At 34.1% G+C, this 20,200-nt stretch overlaps 2 protein-coding genes across 4 annotated transcripts in view; both read left to right on the top strand.

Annotated features, from left to right (window-relative positions):
- Positions 1 to 2: 2 nt before the first annotated feature.
- On the top strand, positions 3 to 11,808 carry LOC125651495 (uncharacterized). Of its 2 annotated transcripts, none has more exons than XM_048880127.2 (8): positions 3 to 86; positions 1,624 to 2,022; positions 2,167 to 2,233; positions 5,904 to 6,061; positions 8,145 to 8,273; positions 9,750 to 9,862; positions 10,144 to 10,170; positions 10,959 to 11,808. In XM_048880127.2, exons 2-8 carry the CDS (start codon positions 1,638 to 1,640, stop codon positions 11,010 to 11,012), a joined length of 933 nt encoding a protein of 310 aa, XP_048736084.1. In that variant the 5' UTR covers positions 3 to 86; positions 1,624 to 1,637; the 3' UTR covers positions 11,013 to 11,808. The 2 variants fall into 2 exon arrangements, with proteins under 2 accessions (XP_048736084.1, XP_048736075.1); XM_048880118.2 differs by having other exon boundaries at positions 30 to 171.
- Positions 11,809 to 13,328: 1,520 nt separating this feature from the next.
- The window catches only part of LOC125651468 (ATP-dependent RNA helicase DDX1-like), a 211,718-nt gene continuing 204,846 nt past the window's right edge, over positions 13,329 to 20,200 (top strand). The window contains exons 1-6 of one of the 2 annotated variants that reach the window (XM_048880093.2): positions 13,329 to 13,429; positions 14,254 to 14,305; positions 14,690 to 14,753; positions 19,337 to 19,366; positions 19,488 to 19,578; positions 19,766 to 19,822. In XM_048880093.2, the coding sequence (XP_048736050.1) occupies positions 13,414 to 13,429; positions 14,254 to 14,305; positions 14,690 to 14,753; positions 19,337 to 19,366; positions 19,488 to 19,578; positions 19,766 to 19,822 (310 nt within the window). In that variant the 5' untranslated portion in view covers positions 13,329 to 13,413. Of the gene's footprint in view, positions 13,430 to 13,602; positions 13,620 to 14,253; positions 14,306 to 14,689; positions 14,754 to 19,336; positions 19,367 to 19,487; positions 19,579 to 19,765; positions 19,823 to 20,200 lie in introns of those variants that run through there. The other variant, XM_048880099.2, reaches the window with a different exon arrangement.

Here is a 20,200-nt window from a genome sequence, read left to right as displayed (position 1 = left end):
AAGTGAATCAAACTCCATTATTTCCCCGCGAAGAAAATGGAGTAGGAATGCATCACGGAGTTTTTACTGGTTAAAACACAACATAGGTTGATATATATTGTGTTCTAACGTTCTTTTAACAACCTGAAAGGCATTCATTTTGAATTACATTTGCATATTTTAGCAAATTCCGTAAGTATTGTTAATCAAAAGAAACCGCATTGCAATGAAACAAAAGCCATGCGCATGATCAAATTAACTAGATAAAAAATAAAAATTTCCACTTGTTTTCCCCCGAAATGTAATTTAATTTTCTGTAATATTGAAAAGAATCGATTACTTATGAGTATATTCGGATTAAAGTAAAACGAGTAAGAAAATGTGTTCGTCCGCGTTGCCTCGATGTAGGTGATTTAGGCTCTATTCAGACTATTGTTTTGTTAATTTAACAAGGTTTGATCAGTGATTAACTTACAATACAAAATTTGTAAATTAAGATAAAGTAGATGAAGTAAGATGTACTTCTCGACCTGTGAATTACAGGTGATACTGTGATGCCATTTGAATTGCTACTAGAATAATCTGTGTCTCGGGACAGGTCCTCACCACAGTTAGAATGCCTCCCATATACCCGTAATGTAGCAGAAAATTGCATAATTGCTCTAAAACTGTTTTAAACCCATCAAAGAGTAAACTTGTAGATTTGAACTTCCATTTAATACAACTAACCTCATCAATGAAGTCCTTACATGTAACACTGAAAAAAAAAAATGTAAAATAATATTGTAAACTGAACACTTGTTTATTTTCTCGATTCTAACTGACTGACATTTTAATGGAAACTGTCATCTGAACACCTTGCTGTTTTTGAAAACGAATGCTCGATGAAGACCCCCCCCCCACCCCCCCACCCACTACCATAAATGGAAAACAGTGAAACACACCTTTTACTTGAATACAAAAAGAGTACAATGTGCAGTGGACACAGTTTTAGCTTGCAGAAATAACTCTGCAGTGCTAGAGGGAAAAGATGTGTTTGCTAGTGCTATCTGGTTACTTTTATTCATTCAATTAGGCCTAATGAAAGCAATTTTCATCAAAAGAAGAATATCAAGCCTTCGTATTAGTTTGATTTGATGCTACAATGTTGACTTGTATTTCTTAATTTACATGTTTATTTGAAACAAACTACAAATTAAATTTCCTGTAAAATAACGGTGCAGTAAACATGGTAAAGATTGTAGTGACTTTTTCCAAAAAAGGTCATATCTCCATATTTGGGAGCTTTGCGTTTACACAATGACAAGTTTTGGTAAAATGGAAACTATACAGAGAAATTCAAAGTTGTAGGTTTTAGTTCTCCTTCTAAGCTAGTAATTAAAATGGAATTAATGGCAAGTCAGCTGTGAAAGTAACTTTATTGGTTGTATATTAATGATTTGTGAAGCGATTTTACCGAAACCTGTACAGAGTGCAATTTTCATTTTGCTACATTGCGAGTATATGGGATGCATTCTATTGTTAAACCGGGTCCATAGGACATTATCACTTTAACAATGGAACATTCTATCTAGTTGATACCGGGCCAATGTAGATATAGAACTGAAACTTGACGTGTTAAGTGCTAATTTTATTTCTCTTCAGATAACTCTCTAAAGATGATGCAAAGAATGATGCCTCCACGTTCCAGACCTCCTGTTCCCAGACACGGTGGACCTGGTCCTATGGGCCCAGGACACCACAGAGCTCCTCCCAGGGGAATGACCCCTCAAATGAGTTCACCAACTTACAATTCTGGTCCATCAGCTCAAGTAGGGAGTGTAACTAATGATCCTAATACAGCTAGATCACGAGTGTTTGTAGGAAATCTGAATACTATTGCTCTCTCAAAGGAAGATGTAGAGCAGATCTTCAGTCGTTATGGAATTGTCACAGGGCTGTCAATGCATAAAGGGTATGCCTTTGTTCAGTATGGCAATCAGCTGGATGCGAGACGAGCTTGTGGTGCTGAGGACGGAATGACTTATGCAGGACAAGCCCTGGGTGTGTATTAATTGCAAATTATAAAGTTTTTGCTAATGTTATTTTGTGATTTGATTTCTGAAAATTACCTGGTGTTATTCATATCAACTTAAATTCCTTGCATGAAAACTAATTTCATTATTAGTTATTCTTATGATTTTGTAGATATCAATATTGCCTCTGAGCCAAAGCATAGACCAAATCAAAAGACTTCAGTTGGCCAGACTTCCAGGTACAAGAATGATTTTTAGCTCACCTTACCTGAAAGCTCAAGTGAGCTTTTCTGATCATCTGTTGTCCGTCGTCTGTCCACCTATCTGTAAACTTTCCATTTTTGACTTATTCTTCAGAACCACTGGGCCAATTTCAACCAAACTTGGCTACAGCATTTTTAGGTGAAGGGGATTCAAATTTGTTCAAATGAAGGGCCATGTGTCCTTCAAAGGGGATATAATCCCGAAAATGCAAAAATAGGGTGGGGTCATGTCAGAATGTTCTTCTCAAGAACAACTGGGCCAGAGAAGTTGAAATTTTCATGAAAGCTTCTTTACATAGTGCAGATTTTAGTTTGTTAAAGGGGCATGGACATGGTTGAGCTGAAAATTAATTTTTCCATCTTTATAGTTTACAGTGCTTAACTAACGTATTCCTAATGGTCAACCAAAATTTGAATATCTGTTTTGAGTTACAAGTGAGATACAGCTTTTGCATTTCTTTGTTATGTAAACAAGGTTCGTGCCATGTTTTTGTTTACATATAGATTGCTTGATATAAGATAACACGTTTAAAACACAATATTTATATTACAAATCACATTTTCCTCTATGAACCAACCAATTTCAGCACGCGACACAATCCGTTCATATTGACTATGAACGGATTATGAACTAGCTTAAAGCACGCGACTGAGAGCGTAATGATTTGAAAAAATACAACATGTGTTACAAAGATCTTGCAAAGTCACACCTCGGATTAAGATTGTGAACTTGCATGGATTATCATCCCAATCTTGTGGTCTCCTATCTCCAAAATACAGTGCACCGTGCAATGTTGATCAAATGTAGGGTAAGAAGAAGTGTGACGTCATGTCTATGTTTTGACGTACGTCACAATACGATTGTGACATAGGTGGATCTTAGGAGTTCGTTTTATGCAACAAAATATTTCCTGACTTGGACAAGTAAATGAATATAAATGTAAGAAATGAACATCACTATTGAGCTGTTCATGGTCAATATGAACGGATTTGGATTTGAGGCAAATTCTCTGTGAATCGCTAGTGCAGTGTTCGAAATTAACCATAGACCGAGTCTATGTCAAATGACACTGGTCTATGCCAATTGTAATTGAGATAGACCAAATTGTCTATGTCAATTTCTAGATTTAAAGCAATAAAGTTATCCCAAAGAACATCAACATGGTCAGTCGACGTCTGATAAATGTTATGAGAAAATGAGGATACTGTTATGGAAATGGAAAGAAAATATGCTTTCTAAGTACATTAGAAGTAAATGAAAATGTTTTTTTTTTGGCGATATTTTTTTTTCAATATTGCGGTCTATACCAATTCGATGAGTTCTATGTCGTCTTGTTTTGGCATAGACTCGCGGTCTATACCAAGTTTTAAACCAAATTCGAACACTGCTAGTGCGATTCACAGATTTGCCTCAAATCCAAATCCGTTGCTCAAAAGTGGTGTTCATTTCTTTAATGAGATGTGCTAAACACAAGAAACTATTAAATTTTGTTCAGAATTAACTCGTAAATTGAAAAAATCTGCTTTAAACGAACTTTTATTGGTATATCTAGCTTATCTGTAAACAAAAGCATGGCATGAGCCTTGTTTACATAACAAAGAATTGTGAGCTCTGTATCTCCTATGTACCTTGACAACTGACATTCAGATTTTTACTGACCACTAGAAATATGTTAGTTAAGTATTTTAAACATTGGGAATGAAAAAGTAAAATTTGAAAATTTTCAACTCAAATTGTGTCCATACCCTTTTAAAATCATGGCCCCCGGGTAAGTTGGTACCACAATAGGGGGTCAAAGTTTCACATGCGAATATACAGGAAAAATCTATTTAAGGAAACATACTTTATTCCTCGAGTATGGATATAGAGTAAGACCTGTGTCATTCACTTCCATGTGCTCCACCATTATGATAAACAAAGACTACGAGTCTATTTAAGTTGTTAGATATGTCACTGCTGGAATATTCTAAAAAATTATAGTTGTTGAGAAAACAAAATCTTAAAAACGGATTAATTGGAATAGAATTTTCATAATCGAGCAGTTATGTACCAACAATTGACTGATTTTGAATGATTGGAACACCACTAGTAGTTAAAACATTTTGTTGACTTTACCCGATTAGGTAAAAGTTTTACTATTTCGTGTCAAGGGTAAGTTTTGTCTACCCCTACCCGCTGTCATATATCATTGTGTTTCACTGGTTAATGCAGTGCGTGTTCACCAATAAGGCTACAACTTATTATAATACTTGTCATTAGGGATATCTCGAGTCTCTAGTAAATTTCGTTTCAATTATCTGAAAAATTGAAAACACTACACATTTATTTTAAAAAATTATGCATCCGTTGGGATGCATATTTATTGAAAGCATGTATCCTGAGCAAATTTAATGCATAATTTACACAGGACACATCATGTCATGCCTAAATGAATCACTGACGGTCAATGGTCAATCCACTCAGGACAAAGGAAGATACTGTCTGCTTATTGTCTTAGAACCCTTTGATTGAAAGACATCAAACTTGGTACACTGGTACATCCTAAGGAGTAGATGACCCCTATTAATTTTGGATTCACATTGTCAAGGGTCAAACTGGACATAGTAATATATTGTCTCCTATATTTTAAGAATCATTTGCTTGATTAACATCAAACTTGGTACACTGGAGAAGATGACCCTCTGTTGATTTTGATGTCACATGGTCAAAGGTCAATCCACTAGATGGAAATAGGAAGATAATGTCTGCACAATATCTTGATATGTTTTGGCACTACTTCCATTAAATGATACATGTGTTTAACCGTTTTCAATTTTGCATGAGGGGGAGGGGGGCATACATGTTTCTGAAATATTTCTTATTTTCTACATACATTGTATTTAGTAAGATAATTGAAGTGGCACATGGTAGCTTACAAAATTTGTGAAAAACCTGATTAGAGTGCATATGCAATGGCAGACAGAATTTACATCGAGAAATTCTGTCTGACATAAATATTATTTCAAATAGAGTAGTTGTAGAAGAGTATGTACTGTATATAGGGTATTAGCAATTGTCTGATATTTTGTAAGTAAGATAGAATTGGGAAAATTAGAATAGCAAAATATTTCAGTAGAATTAATAGTCAGGTAAATGAGGTCTTGCTGATCAATGCATGCCGTCCCAATCAAACCATGCCTAGTACCATCTTCTATTTTAAAGTCTTGGGAAGTTCATGATGAAAGATATTTTACAAATGTTGGGTTCAGTGTATTGTTGAAATTCAGGAATCGACTTGCAGACTGTGTGAAGTGCAGTTGTTGGACAAGATGAAATCATCAGTCAGTCATGTTGCATATTGGTATTCTAAGTTTTAAGAACTTGTGCCCAATCTCTTTGTCTTTAATATCTTGACTTTAAAATATGTTCAATTCATTGGTCATTATTGGGACATTGTTTTGATGTTTGTAGAATTGCTTTTGCCCACTGTAAATTGTTCCTCATTTGGTATTATATTTCATTCTTATTACCGGTTCGTGTTTTCTTGTGTGTATATTGAATGAAAGTGATGGATGACCTTTGGTGATACACATTACACAAGCATCTGATAAGGATATAGTGTTAACTCATAATCAATTAACAATGATAAAACCTGTTATGTTTTAGTGGTACATCTCGTGTCATCAATACACAAAGTGGACCCCCAGCAAAAAAGCAGAGGACTGACTCAGGAGCAGGGGGCATAAAGAGAACTCTGGTCAATCTTACTGCAGGAAGCAGTGCCAGTGCTCCAACCAGTAAAACTATCACTCAGCTTGCACAGGGTGAGTTCTGATATATATTAAATATCTTGATATCGGTTGATAAGGCTAGAGTTGCAATATATTTCTACAGGAAAATGTTCACTTCATTGTCATTGTCTCCTTTTAGTTTATGTAACTGATCAGAGTTTGTAAACTTTTCACATTTTGACTGTCGACTGGCCACCATCCTTGGGTAAATGTGATTCGAGTTAATTGAAATCTTTCCAAGGGGAAATATTAGGAAGTTGTTTAAATAGGATGGATCATTTTAGGAAACTTTTTCAAACACCACTAAACCAGAAAAGTCAAAATTTGTTTTTCCAAAAGTTTCCATGTATATAATGAAGATTCAAGTTTGTTTGGGGACACTCTATGGGATGGATTCAGCATCTTCTGTTGGAATATGCAAGAATATTCTTTTAAAAATCTTCTCAAGAACCACAACTTTGTTCACACCATGACTGCTACTACAGCATGACAGTGGGGACATAGAAAAATTTCATGTTTTACACAGGGAAATTGAAGGCTATTACCCTCTTCTCAAGAAATACAATAGAATATGTCAAATTAATGTAGAGACAGCCTTATGTAGTGTAGATTCAAGTCTGTTCATACCATAACCTCAGCTTTAGGGCAGAAGGGTACAGAATTGATATGCAAAGATCCTCATATAATGAAGATTTAAATTTATACACAACGTGATCCAAGGTGAGGTTTAATGATGTACGTGAGAAAATGCTATTGGTCAGATAAGTGCTGTGGCCCAGGGACCTTTCTTTTCATGCGGCCGTCTTTAGATGGGACGACACATATTATGGTACAGCGATGTGTGTATGTCCATCTGTTTGGGGTTTTTCTGTTTCTAATTTCATTTCTCTGTCACATATCAAGCTGAAACTTGCTATTTAGCTTCTTTGTGGATCACTCTAGATCATGTTGCAATTCTGATCCGTCTCAACTAGGGCTGAAACGATTTACCGAAATATCGATACTATTCAATATAAACACTCGATTCAATGTTCGATTCATTGCCTCGATTTTTGGTTTGATAGGTTTATAACAAACAGGTTCAAAGATAATACATCAGACTCTGACTGTACTTATTATTTTACCTGCATGAGGGATAAAATTGCATCAGGAATTTGATTTTCTTATATTTTTGAGAAAATTATAGGTTCTTGAACTTAGCACATACTCAGGGCTCGAAATTAACATATCCCCATCAGTCCCGACTGGTTAAAAGTCAAGCGGACAGAGTTAGTCTGATGGGACTGGTCAATTTCTAAAATGTTATTTTGAAAAACTTACTTATTGAATTTTATTAACACCCCACCTTTGGCATTCCTTTTTAGATATCAGAAGAACCTGATTAGTGTTTAAATATTGTCCGAGGCATATCGAGTTAAATTCCATTATTTTATTTGAATAACATTACCGAAATATATTTAATTATTTCTGGAAAACCCTGGTGAACTGGTAAGTTTTCAGCGGACTTGTTGAAATTGAACCCCATCAGTCCGGCTGGACTGTTGAGATAAAAAGTTAGTTTCAAGCCCTGATATTGAGGAAATATTTTAAGAGAGTACATGATTTGTCCTAAACTTTGTCCATATTGAGGAAATGTTGCATAGACAGTACATGATTTGTCTTTTTTTTTCCCCCTCCAGTTTTCAAGTGAGGACCTTATACCTCACTGTACAAGGTGCGGAGGGTATAATGTTTTTGACCCGTCCCTTTTTTGTCAGCGCAACTCCTCCGAGACCGCTCAACGGAATTTCATGAAACTTTGTAGTTGATAAGGACACACTGTAGATATGCATGTTTCCAGGGAATTCTGATTCAATAATTTTTCTAGGAGTTATGCCCCTTTTGATCTTAGAATTTCGAGCCCATCTGTCCTGTTCTTGCATAGCATTACCATTCATTATGTGAGGAATTGTCAAGCACTGTTGGAGTGTGTTGTGTATGTGAGCTTGCTCACTTGCTTTCTTTCATTTTGTATTGCAGGAGTTTGTTAATTGGAGGTAAACTGATACATTGTACATGATTAAAATGTTTTGTGTGTTGTGTATGGTTCTTAGTACATTTTATTGTAAATTATCAGCTGCCAAAGATGTTCTGATTTGTGGTGTTTGTAAGACAACTTTTAGCAGTCTACATAGTCTGGCCCAACACAAGAAGACCCCATGTCGACTCAAGATCTCTTGTCAATGTCAGAGTACCCCACCACCAGGTAACTTACATGATTTATGTGTTTTACTTACTATAATGTGCATATGATATTGTATAATTTGTGATGAGTATTCAATATTTGAAGTGAATATATCGTATAATTGTGCATTGAATTCAGATTTGAATGTTTGAGCTTATTGCAGATCTGTTTTAAGTTTATGATGCTGTCAAGTGTGTCTCATGTATTGGATATTTATCTTCAACGTTAATGACATATACTAATTAGCACACAATATTTGCATGTTTCAGTAAAGGCTTTTTTGTTTCCAATGCAATTTATGTTGAAAAAAATATTAACAGTTGCATGTAAAGTTTTTCATATGGAAAAATATATATAAAAAGAGCTAAAAAAAGTTTAGGATGCTGTCCAATTGAGTATTTTGTCACCTCTTGGTAACAGGTTAAATTTGCAAATATGATATTTTTCTTGTACAACTTGCCTATATGCAAGTATTAGGTAGTCATTTCAAAGCTTAAATATTGCACTGGGAACTATTGGAATGTGTTAAGCTTCATAAGGATTGTGATGAATTTGTACTATAGAGTCAAAAGATACATTGATAGCATTGAAACTGATCTTTTTGAATCAGATATTAAGTATAATTGCTTAATATATATATATATATATATATATATATATATATATATATATATATATATATATATCCTAGATTAAATTTCCTTTAGAATTAATACTAAATAGCAGAATAGTGGAAGTTGATAGATTACATCAATACATCCAAATGCATACCATACTCCGCCTCAATGTTACACCTTCTCATTGAAAAGAGTGAACTGGTCTATTGTTGCATGCCTGCTAAGATGAAGATTTGTTTAAGAATTAAATTTCAGTTGGAATACATGAAGGTATGGTCTGTGACACTTTACACGGGTGAACTTCATGAAACGCATTGATGTTTCGTGAGAAGTATGCTGACATAAGTGTTGCAGTTCATACCCATTCAAAACTGAAATTTATTTCTTATATTTACATTCTTCTTATATTTCTATTGGAATTCCCAGCTGTTAAAATAGATGTACTTTGTTTTTTTTTAAGTAGTTCTGTATTCATACCTGCATCGTTTGCGACTGCAGCACGTTCATAGGAAATATCTTTAAATAAGAAAATCAGTCTCATGTTTTGCCTTCTGTTCAGACAGTTTCTCATTGTTTCTTGTCATCACTAACAACAGTTGAACAAGTTGTTTTATATCAGTTGTGTACCTAGAAGCTTTACTAACAATTAGGCTGCATAAACTGAACATTTTATAAATAGGCATTTTGGATTTTAATCACAACTTTAGAGAATACATGTATAAATAATCTGACAAAATTTTTGTTGGACATTAGGGCTAATTAGTGTATATTCTGAATCGGACCATGGCCAAAAATTGCTGATATGACCAACAGATTAGTGGTTTTAATCCTGTCTGTATTATGGGATTGTTTAGTGATAGCAGTATTTTGTTATTTGTAGAGTCCCCTGAGCCCCTTCAGCTGGTGTGTGCTACTTGTGGTGCAGAATTTGCAGCTGCCTGGGATCTCTGTCAGCATGTGCAACTAGAGCATGGTCTCTCCATTTACAAAGATGTAAGGATATATTTATATATATCATAATTGTGATGGCTTTCATGGATTTATTTGAAGTGGGTTTTTTTTTTAAAGGCCTTGTCTTGTTTAAACCAATGTCTTTATGGTATATAATTACGAGTAATTTTTAAAAATAAAGATATAACATTGATGTAATCTTTTTTTTAAATTCCTTCATATATATGGCTCTGGAAAATGAAGTAACAACCTGTTCTTAAAAATTGTGTCCTATTAAGATCATGTGACGGAATCATTTGATAATGATGATATATATATTTTAGGAGGAGGAGACAATTGAAGTCAAAGAGGTATGTTTTTTGTCCCTGTGAACGAAGTTCTTGATTTGTCTCTTTGTGTGTAACTATAACCTTTGCCATGAATTATGTATAAGATAGACTTCATACTTAGTGAATGGAGAGTTTAAGATGCAAGCTGTGAGATTGATAAAAGTCAAGGTCATTCATTTAGTTAAAGGTCAAAATTTGTCATTGTGCATTGTGTTTTGCAAAGATATCTCTGATTTTCTACATATTCTCAAGTATAAATTTAAAAAAAATAAAATTTCTATAAATTTGTGTAAACTGGAATTGATGTCATAAGCATGTTTGACTACTTTAGGCCTCTGTCATTGAACATAGGCTGTATATTAGCACTAGAGATTGTTTTTGATACCGTAAATCATACAATTGGAAAGCATGTATCTGTTTTTATGGTAAATGATGAAAAGACTCCTTAGGCCATTCTTAAAGAATCGTAGATGTTCTTAATCATGAATGAGCTCATCTAAACCTGCCTTTAATACTCAAATTTTAGTTGTTTTTTAAAATTTTGATAAATCCTTCAAAACAGCACTAAAAGTTGCAGTGCAGTCAATTGTCTTGTGAATGACCATCGATTTAATGAATTTTAACCTACAGTATGTACACATTTTGTAGGATGTGAAAAATGACATTGATATGTAACTTTGAATTTTACCAAGAATAGTTTCCTTACCTATGTATTCAATTCTAAAGTGACAAGTCATCTTGCAGTAAATCAAGGATTTTTGTAAGGATGGTTTAAAAAAACAGTATGGTAACATTTATTTATTTAACAGGAGGTTGTACTGGTAGATGGAGACAACAATGAAGTCAGTGAAAATGGTCAGTAATGGAAAACTTTGACTTGGGAGTTAATCTGGCGGATGGAGTGGGACATGTTCCGACTTACATTTAGACATTCAACTTTAACATGTTTTATCACCAGTGGATTATTATCAATTTTCCTACCCTCATTTCATCATTGTCATTTTTCATCTATTTGCAAGGAAGATTTTATTGTTAAACCATGTTATCAGAGACTCTGACGTGTAAATTGAACATGTTTTTCCATGCATTAAATTTTTTAGAAAATGAAATTGTTTCATATATCACATCTTTTTGTAAATAGACATTACATGTGATCTGATTTTACTTTTAGTGACATGGAATTTCCAAAGTTCATTACCAGATTTGTCAATCATTCTCTTCTCTGACAATATTTCATTTGTTCAAGAGCGATCACAATTTGATTGTTATGCTATATTAAAACAGGTGTTTATATTGTATAGATTGGAGTCAATCTTGTAACGATGACATGTATTGCAATTTGTAAGTACTCGTAATCACTCAACTATGTTGATGAATTTGCCAACTTGTTGTACATCTTCCTGTAGGCTAAATTTAGCATTTAAAGAAAATAATATCCAGCCTATATTTATGAAGAAGTCTTTGTGTTTTATTGTTTTGTTTTAATGGTGACAATATTTTGCAGGAGAAGTTTGATTTTCATTTTGATAGGACACATTGGCGAAAATTGTTTATTTTACTTTTTTTTTTAAATTTATCATGTCTATTTTTGCAATTTCTTTGCATAATTTAATATGGATTGTACTTGAACATTTTTTTGTCAATAAACATGGGCTGGTATTTTTCCTTTTGTATTATTTTTGCGACAGTGTTCGAAAGATGAACGTTTTTCGCCGTTCACAATTTTTTTTTTGGTCCAGTTGTATGGTTAAAACCTGCCAACAGATTCTCAGATCTTGACATATCATTTAAGTTTTTAGTTTATATAACAAAACCTAAGAAAGAAAAAATATTTAGTGTTTTTTTAAGTGCAAAATGGAATTTGTTGCACTGTTGGAAAAATAAAAATATTTCTGATTAAAACCATTAAAAAATGATTTTTTGTTTAAAACAAACATACAGTAAGCATTAAACTTAGAAGAGCTCAGTATTTCTGAAAAATTCTTTATGGTCCTTTCACAATTTAAAGTTAAGAAAAGAAGAATTAGATATGACTGCTTTCAAGTTTCCTAATAATTGATTTTAATTTTCTTTTAATTTTTTTCTTGCTTGGACTAGAAGTTGAATTTGTACATGGGTACTTGCATAATTAAATCATACTCAAACAATGTTAAGCTTGTGACCATGCAAATGAAAGTTCTGGGAGATTAAAATGTAAGTGTGTTTATATTGAAAACTTTTTCAAGAGCATTAATATATTGGTATAGGTAATTTATTAATCATATGGTGAATGCTGAAAAGAAAAAAAAAAAGATCTCTATCGTCATATGGACATACAGTTTATGTGATACCAGAAACCCAACAGCATTTTCAAGAAATCATTGCATGATGGAAGGTGATACATGTACGTATCAATATGAATGGGGACTAAAGAAAGCTTTGATGAGAAATCAATTAATTTTTGAGGATGTGATAAATTTAATTTTTTCCCTAAGCTTGGTAAGGAGATCATTCTAAAGTAAATTTTATATATGTTATTTAAAACCTTACAAAGAAATGGGTAATAAAAAGATGATAAAGATAATGATTTTTATTTCTAATGTGATCTTTTCATCACTAATATTGGGAAGATAGACTTTTTTGTTGTTGAGAGGAAAGTGACAGTTATCTCAGTTTGGTTGTTAGTTTTGACTGGGCAGCCATGTACAGGTAATAAACAAGATTGGTATATATTATATATATTCTTAACATTGTTAAATATTTTCAGAAATCCATATAAATTAATTTCTTATCATGAAGGCATGCTTTGATTTTCAAAGAAAATGTAAATATTTTGAAGGCAGCATTCATTGAAGTCTAAAGAAACGCAGTATTATATATGGCTGAAGATTTGCCAAACGTTCATGATTTTATGGTGAAATGGTGCAATAATAGCATTCCAGCATGTTGAAATAATGTGAATAAAAATATGAACCAAGTATCAGTGTGGTTTTAATCTGTTTCAATACTACAGGGATGAATTAATAGTAACTTGCAAGATGGTGAGTAAAAAGACAACGTAGTTTGCAGCGTGTTGATAGCTGTCACCTTTCCGTTTGAACTGTCGAAATTAATAGCTACAGAGATGTGTAGGCTATGGACACCACGTATTGGGTATTTAGGAGAAGGCGGATTGGGTACCAAGAAAAACGATCGGGATCGGTATTCAGGATATTCGAAACAATTCCAACGTGAAATTTTTGTTTAGTCTCTTGAGCCGGTATAAAAAGTTTAAAGTAAGCCAAAATGACTGCCTTTGAAGGTAAATTTTTGATGTACAAGTACATATTATATTTGCTGTTGATTAGCAACTCTGGGCAAGACTACGCGAAGTCCATGACGTGTGCTGTAATCATTGTGTACGTCTGTTGTAAATCATTTAATGGCATAATGCTGCATCAGCAACACAATCTCGACGTTTTGGCACCTTATTCATTTGTTTAATATTTCAGGTAAATTAGTTTTTTGAAGATAGTCAGATGTATACAAAGATTGTCAGGTGTATACGTGATATATGTGGAAAATTCATAGTGAATAGTTGGTCTGATTCTAATTTCTGTGGAAACGAGGGGGTTATTTAACCCCCTCGTTTCCACAGAAATTAGTCTGATTCCATCTTAGCCTCAAATCTATTTTGTACCCTTTGGGCGAATTTATTGATCAAAAATGAGATTATATTCACGGTTTGAAAGTAGCTTTCATTAACTCATCAAAAATAGCTAACATATAGCTGTTAATATAAATGTAAATATAGAATAGAGAGGGTATGTCAATTCGTGACAAGCCCCTGTGAATATCCCTGGAAATATATCTGCAATATGTTTGAAGTTTTAGCTATGTAGAAACATTTGACATAAATCAACAGTTGTTTTTCAACTGTGGTTTTCACAAAAATGTAGATAAGTTGAAGAATATTTTCTGATTGTAAAAATAAATCAAATAGGTACATAAGACTGAATATTCTATATTTACATTTATATTTGTAAATATAGAATAGACGACGTCAAATTGTAATGAGACAAAAATTTCGTGACTAGCCCCTGTGGGTAGATTATAATCATATCTTTTTGTAATATGATTTTTCAGAAATGGGTGTTATGCCTGAAATTGGACAGGCGGTTGAAGAAATGGACTGGAGGTAAAAAAAAAAAAGTATTGGTCCCTTTATCTAAAACCCTGTGTTTGATATTCTTAGTATCCCTATGTGATAGCTTGATTATATTTTTTGAAGAAAATTTTTCCAAGTTGAAATATATTGCAATATAACTACCACGGGAAAGCAGTTTGGCAATGAGATGGAGTCTGAATTAGAAATATACAATACTGATCAGCCAATCACCCATCTCTGTCTAAATTAACTGTCTCTTTAAACTCGACAAATTTGGTCTTGATCAGGGGATGAAGCACAATGTTATAAGTGACATTGGAATTTGCAAAAATGTCAATACATGTAACAAGTAGCAAGTAAAGATAACTCTGGCTTTCATCATTGTAAATATATGACATGTCTTTGATATTTCAGTTTGCCCACAGATGTGCAGTCTGAGGCCATTCCAATGATACTGGGAGGTGGAGATGTTTTAATGGTAGATTGATTACTGCATATGGAAACTAGGAAATTAAACAAGAAATTTCACCATTACAAGACATACATATTGTCATTTTCAGTGCTTTGCATTTTATGTCAAAAGTTTTGTGAGCCTAAAATTTTCTGGATTTGTCAAGAGGAATGTTCGAGCATTAAAATCTTATTATTTTTTTAGTGCACCTGAGCTAAAGGCTCAAGTGAGCTCTATTGATCGAAATTTGTCTGGCCTCTGTTGTTGTCCTCATAAACTTTTTATATTGTCATCCTGTGGTGACCTAGGTTAGAATAGGCCCTCAGTATCCCCTTGCTTATCGTAAGAGGCGACTAAATGGGGCAGTCCTTCGCATAAGACTGCAAAAACCGAGGTCCCATGTCACAGCAGGTGTGGCACGATAAAGATCACTCCCTGCTCAATGGCCATAAGCGCCAAGCATAGGCCTAAATTTTGCAGCCCTTCATGGCAGTCTCCATATGAGTGATATATTCTCGAGTGACGTTAAACAATATTCAATCAATCTCCAGAACCACTGGACCAAATTCAATCAAACTTAGCACAAATAATCTTTGGGTAAAGGGTGTTCAAATTTGTTCAAATGGGTGATAATCAAGAAAAAAGAAAAAGCAAAAATAGAGTGGGGGTCATTCAAAATTTTCTAAGAATCTGCTGTGCCAGAAAAGTTTAAATTTACATGAAAGCTTCCTGATAAAGAGTACATTTCAGTTTGATTAAATCATGGCCCCTGGGAGGAGGGTGGGGCCACAACAGGGGTTCAAAGTTTTACTTGCAGATATATAGAAAAAATATTTAAATGTTCTTGAGAACAACAGGGCCATGATTAGTCATATTTGTATGCAAACATAAAGTAGTACAGATTCAAATTTGTTCAAATTATGACCCCCAGAAGTATCGTGATCTCAACATTTAAAACTCATAATCTCAAAAAAAACCAAAAAAACCCAGCAGGATTACTGGTAGTCATATTGACATGCAGGCATCTGCAGGTAGTTCAAATTCAAGTTTGGCCAGTTCATCGACCCCTTGGGTAGGGTGGGGCCACAATAGGAGATTGAAGTTTTATATGGGAATATACAGGAAATTGATTTAAACAATATCTTTTCAAGCGTAGTAGGGTCACACTAAATTTTATTCAAATGCAAATGTTTACAAGTTGCTTAGATTCATTTTTTTTTATTTCCCCTGATTTTAGTCAGGAGGGGGCATTTTGTTTTGTTCTGTCTGTTTCTCAGTTTAAAACTTGAACCTTGGTCGTAACTTTTGAATGGTGAGTAATAGAACTCTCATATTTCATATATACATTCCTTATGACAAGACTATTTTTATGCCCCCGAGATCGAAGCTCGGGGGGCATATTGTTTCTGTCCTGTCTGTCATTCTGTCTGAAACTTTAACCTTGCTAATAACTTTTGAACAGTAAGTGATAGAGCTTTGATATTTCACATGAGTATTCCTTGTGACAAGACCTTTCCGTGGGTACCAACATTTTTGACCCCTTGACCTTGGAGTTTGACCTACTTTTTGAAAACTTTAACCTTGCTGATAACTTTTGAACAGTAAGTGATAGAGCTTTGATATTTTACATGAGTATTCCTTGTGACAAGACCTTTCCGTGGGTACCAACATTTTTGACCCCGTGACCTTGACCTACTTTTTGAAAACTTTAACCTTGCTAATAACTTTTGAACAAGAAGTAATAGAGCTTTGATATTTCACATGAGTATTCCTTGTGACAAGAACTCTCCGTGGGTACCAACATTTTTGACCCCTTGACCTTGGAGTTTGACCTACTTTTTGATAACTTTAACCTTGCCAATAACTTTTGAACAATAAGTGATAGAGCTTTGATATTTCACATGAGTATTCCTTGTGACAAGACATTTCCGTGGGTACCAATGTTTTTGACCCCGTGACCATGACCTTGGAGTTTGACCTACTTTTTGAAAACTTGAACCTTGCTAATAACTATTGAACAATAAATGATAGAGCTTTGATATTTCACATGAGTATTCCTTGTGACAAGACCTTTCCGTGGGTATTGAACCTTTTGACCTTGACATTTGACCTACTTTTAATTTTTTTTTTTTTACATTGGTCATAACTTCTAAATGGTAAATATTAGAGCTTTCATATTGTACATAAGCATTTCTTTTGACAAGATCTTTATAATGGTACCAAGATATTTGCCCTTGTGACCTTGGCCATCTTTGGAATTGGCCATTATCGGGGGCATTTGTGTTTCACAAACACATCTTGTTGGTACTAGTTTTAAGCTCACCTGAGCTGAAAGCTCAAATGAACTATTCTGATCACTTTTTGTCTGGTGTCTGTCTTCCCATTCCTAAACTTTTAACATTTTCGACTTCTTCAGAACCACCGGGTTAGTTTTGATCACAATTTTCACAAATCATCTTTGAGTAAAGGGGCTTGAAATTTGTTAAAAGGGGAGGTACTGTAGATTCCTAAATATACGCAAGAAATTCTTATGGCAAGTAATTTCATTTAATGCCATGATGTTTGATCTTTTGACCTTGGAGTTGAACCCAAATTTCAAATCTTTAACCAAAACTTCAACCTTGCTCATAACTTTTGATTACTGAGTGATATATCTTTCATATTTGATGTATACATTCCTTGTGATAAGACATTTCTTTTTTAGCTCACCTGAGCTGAAAGCTCATTGACAAGTGAACTTTGCTCATCACCCATTGTCCGTCTGTCTATCCATCTGTCTTTAAACTTTCCATTTTTTAATTCTTCTCCAGAACCACTTGTCCAATTTCAACCAAACTTGGCAAAAAGCATCCTTTGGTGAAGGGGATTCAAGTTTGTTTAGATTAAGGGCAACACCCTTCTCCAAGGGATGATAATGGTAAAAATACATTGGGTCAGAAAAGATTAAAAAAATTCTGAAAGCTTCCTGACATAGTGCAGATTCAATTTTGTTAAAACCATGGCTCCCCCAGGAGTCAGGTGGAGGCACAATAGGCGATAAACGTTTTACATTTGAATATATAGAGAAAATCTTCTTCTCCAATACCACTGGGCCAGAAAAGTGTAAATTCATGAAAGCTGTCTGATATAGAGAGTAGATTCAAGTTTGTTCAAATTATGGTTCCATGTGGTAGGGTGCCCCACCTTTTTCACTTTTTCACAACAGGGAATCAAAGTTTTAAATGCAAACATATTAGGAAAATCTTTAAAAATCTTCTGTTCAAGAACCACTTGGTCAGAAAAGATGAAATTTTCATGAAAGTTTCCTGACATAGTGCTGATTCAGTTTTGTTAAAATCATGCCCCCAAGGAGTCGGGTGGGTCCATAATAGGGGATCAAAGTTTTAAATGTGAATATATAGGGAAAATCTTCTCCAAAAAATCACTGGGCCAGAAAAGTGGAAATTTACATGAAAGCTTCCTGATATAGAATAGATTCAAGTTTGTTGAAATCATGGATGAGACCACAATAGAGAATCGGGAAGTTTTACATCAAGATATATTTGAAATTTTTTTTTTCCACTAATCTTCATCTCAATAAACACAGGGTCAGATAAGTTGAAATTTACATGAAAGGTTCTTGACATAGAGTAGATTCAAGTTTATTTAAATCATGGTCCTGGGGGGTGGGGGTGGGGGGGCACAATAGGGGATCAAACTTTTATATGCTGATATATATGTAGGAAATATCTTTTAGAATAAGGTAAGGTTTTCATATTTTGTGTATACAATCCTTACAACAAGACCTTTCTTGTAATCTAATACGGGACTTTCGAGATACGGATCCATTCTGACTTTTATCGCACGTTGAACGTAATTTGTAGGGCATGTCACTTACGGATTACAATAAAAACTAAGTAATCAAGCATGGGATACTTCTTTTGCTATCAAATTCCTGCATTCAAATGCCATCTTCGAAAGTAACGAATCACTACAACCATTTTATAGGAAAATGCTTTTGATTAAATTAAGTGAGTTGGCGAGGGAAATAAATCTAGGGATATCTTGAGGATATCGGTAAAACTTCACGCCTTGCATCCATTGAAACACGTCTAAATGCGCCTTTTCCCTTCCATCTTATTTACATCCAGGTACTAAGCAACAATAGTGACTCAGATCATCATCGTCGGACTGCGCATAGCTCTTTACGGACCGTCTGCTAGGGAAACACCATTTGTATCAATGTCAACTTTGCCCTACAATTGGTTATTATCACATGACCGTGGTGTATAAACATCAAATATAATCGGTTGTTCCGGCACATTCCAAAAGTTTCGTATGGTGCGTTATCTTGTGACCTTGAAACTGGTATTTTGAGCTGCTGTCAAATGAACCAGAATGTAACCAAAGTTTATCATGGCAAAATCATGTTGAAATGTTAATACATGATTTGTTTTGTTATTTGAACATTCAATTTCAGTGTGACACATGTAAAGCACAACAAAAATTGATATCATTGAAACATTACAGAGTTACAGTGTGCAATCTGTGCAGTTATGGTTTGTTATTTAATGCGTAATGTTGAAAATGCTTTGTATCTTTATACTGACAAGAAAATTTTTGGTTCACAGGCTGCAGAAACTGGAAGTGGAAAAACAGGGGTAAGAAAAAGCCACACCACAAATTCTGTATTAATTCTTGGTGAACAAGTTCTTATTTATTGATATGCTTAACATTTGTTTTGTAGTACACCATATTTAGAGATATGTTTTGTCTTTCTAGGCATTCTGTTTGCCAATCCTTCAGATTGTATATGAGACACTAAAAGATCAACAAGAGGGAAAAGGCAGCAAGCTGTCTACCCATCAGTCAGGTCTCTTGTGAAGTATTTGAATGAATCATTAAAAACCAGTAAATTTGAATAAGTGCTTTCTTTGTATTTACACAATTAAGAACTTAAAGCTTAAAAGTTTTGTAAAGGAGAAATGTGGTATATAATAAAAGGTACAATTTGTGTGTGACTAGTCATTTTTTCACGTGTCTTTTAATTGTATTTTCAGGTCATACAAGCAGTGCACATTGGAAGATGAATCCATATGATAGAGGAGATGCAATGGGTAGAGAAAATATTCCTCAGTTTAATATTCTGTGGCCACTTTCACAAAAAATCTTACGACTAAGATATAAAATTTGTCTCTGCCTTGTACTCAGCTGAATGCAACTGTGCCCTGAGTAAGAATAGATCTAGAGTTTCACCACCAATGTATAAACTTAGTTTTGCTTTATATTCAGAAATATGTGAGCGAAGAATTATAAAAGAATTACAGCGTTTTAAAATTTTCATCTTGATTGTAAGAGATTTTGTGAAAAGGGCCTCTGAACAGCATGAGGAGGGTCTTTCATTTTATGCATTTTTACTATGCCTCCTGTAATACATAAAGGGACAGATTGGTTAAGTATTTTCTGTTCAGATGCCTGTCTGAAGCATATCATCA

This window comes from Ostrea edulis, chromosome 1 (assembly GCF_947568905.1).
Source record: "Ostrea edulis chromosome 1, xbOstEdul1.1, whole genome shotgun sequence".
In the NCBI taxonomy this organism is placed as follows: domain Eukaryota; kingdom Metazoa; phylum Mollusca; class Bivalvia; order Ostreida; family Ostreidae; genus Ostrea; species Ostrea edulis.
This window is presented reverse-complemented; position numbering and strand designations above follow the sequence as displayed.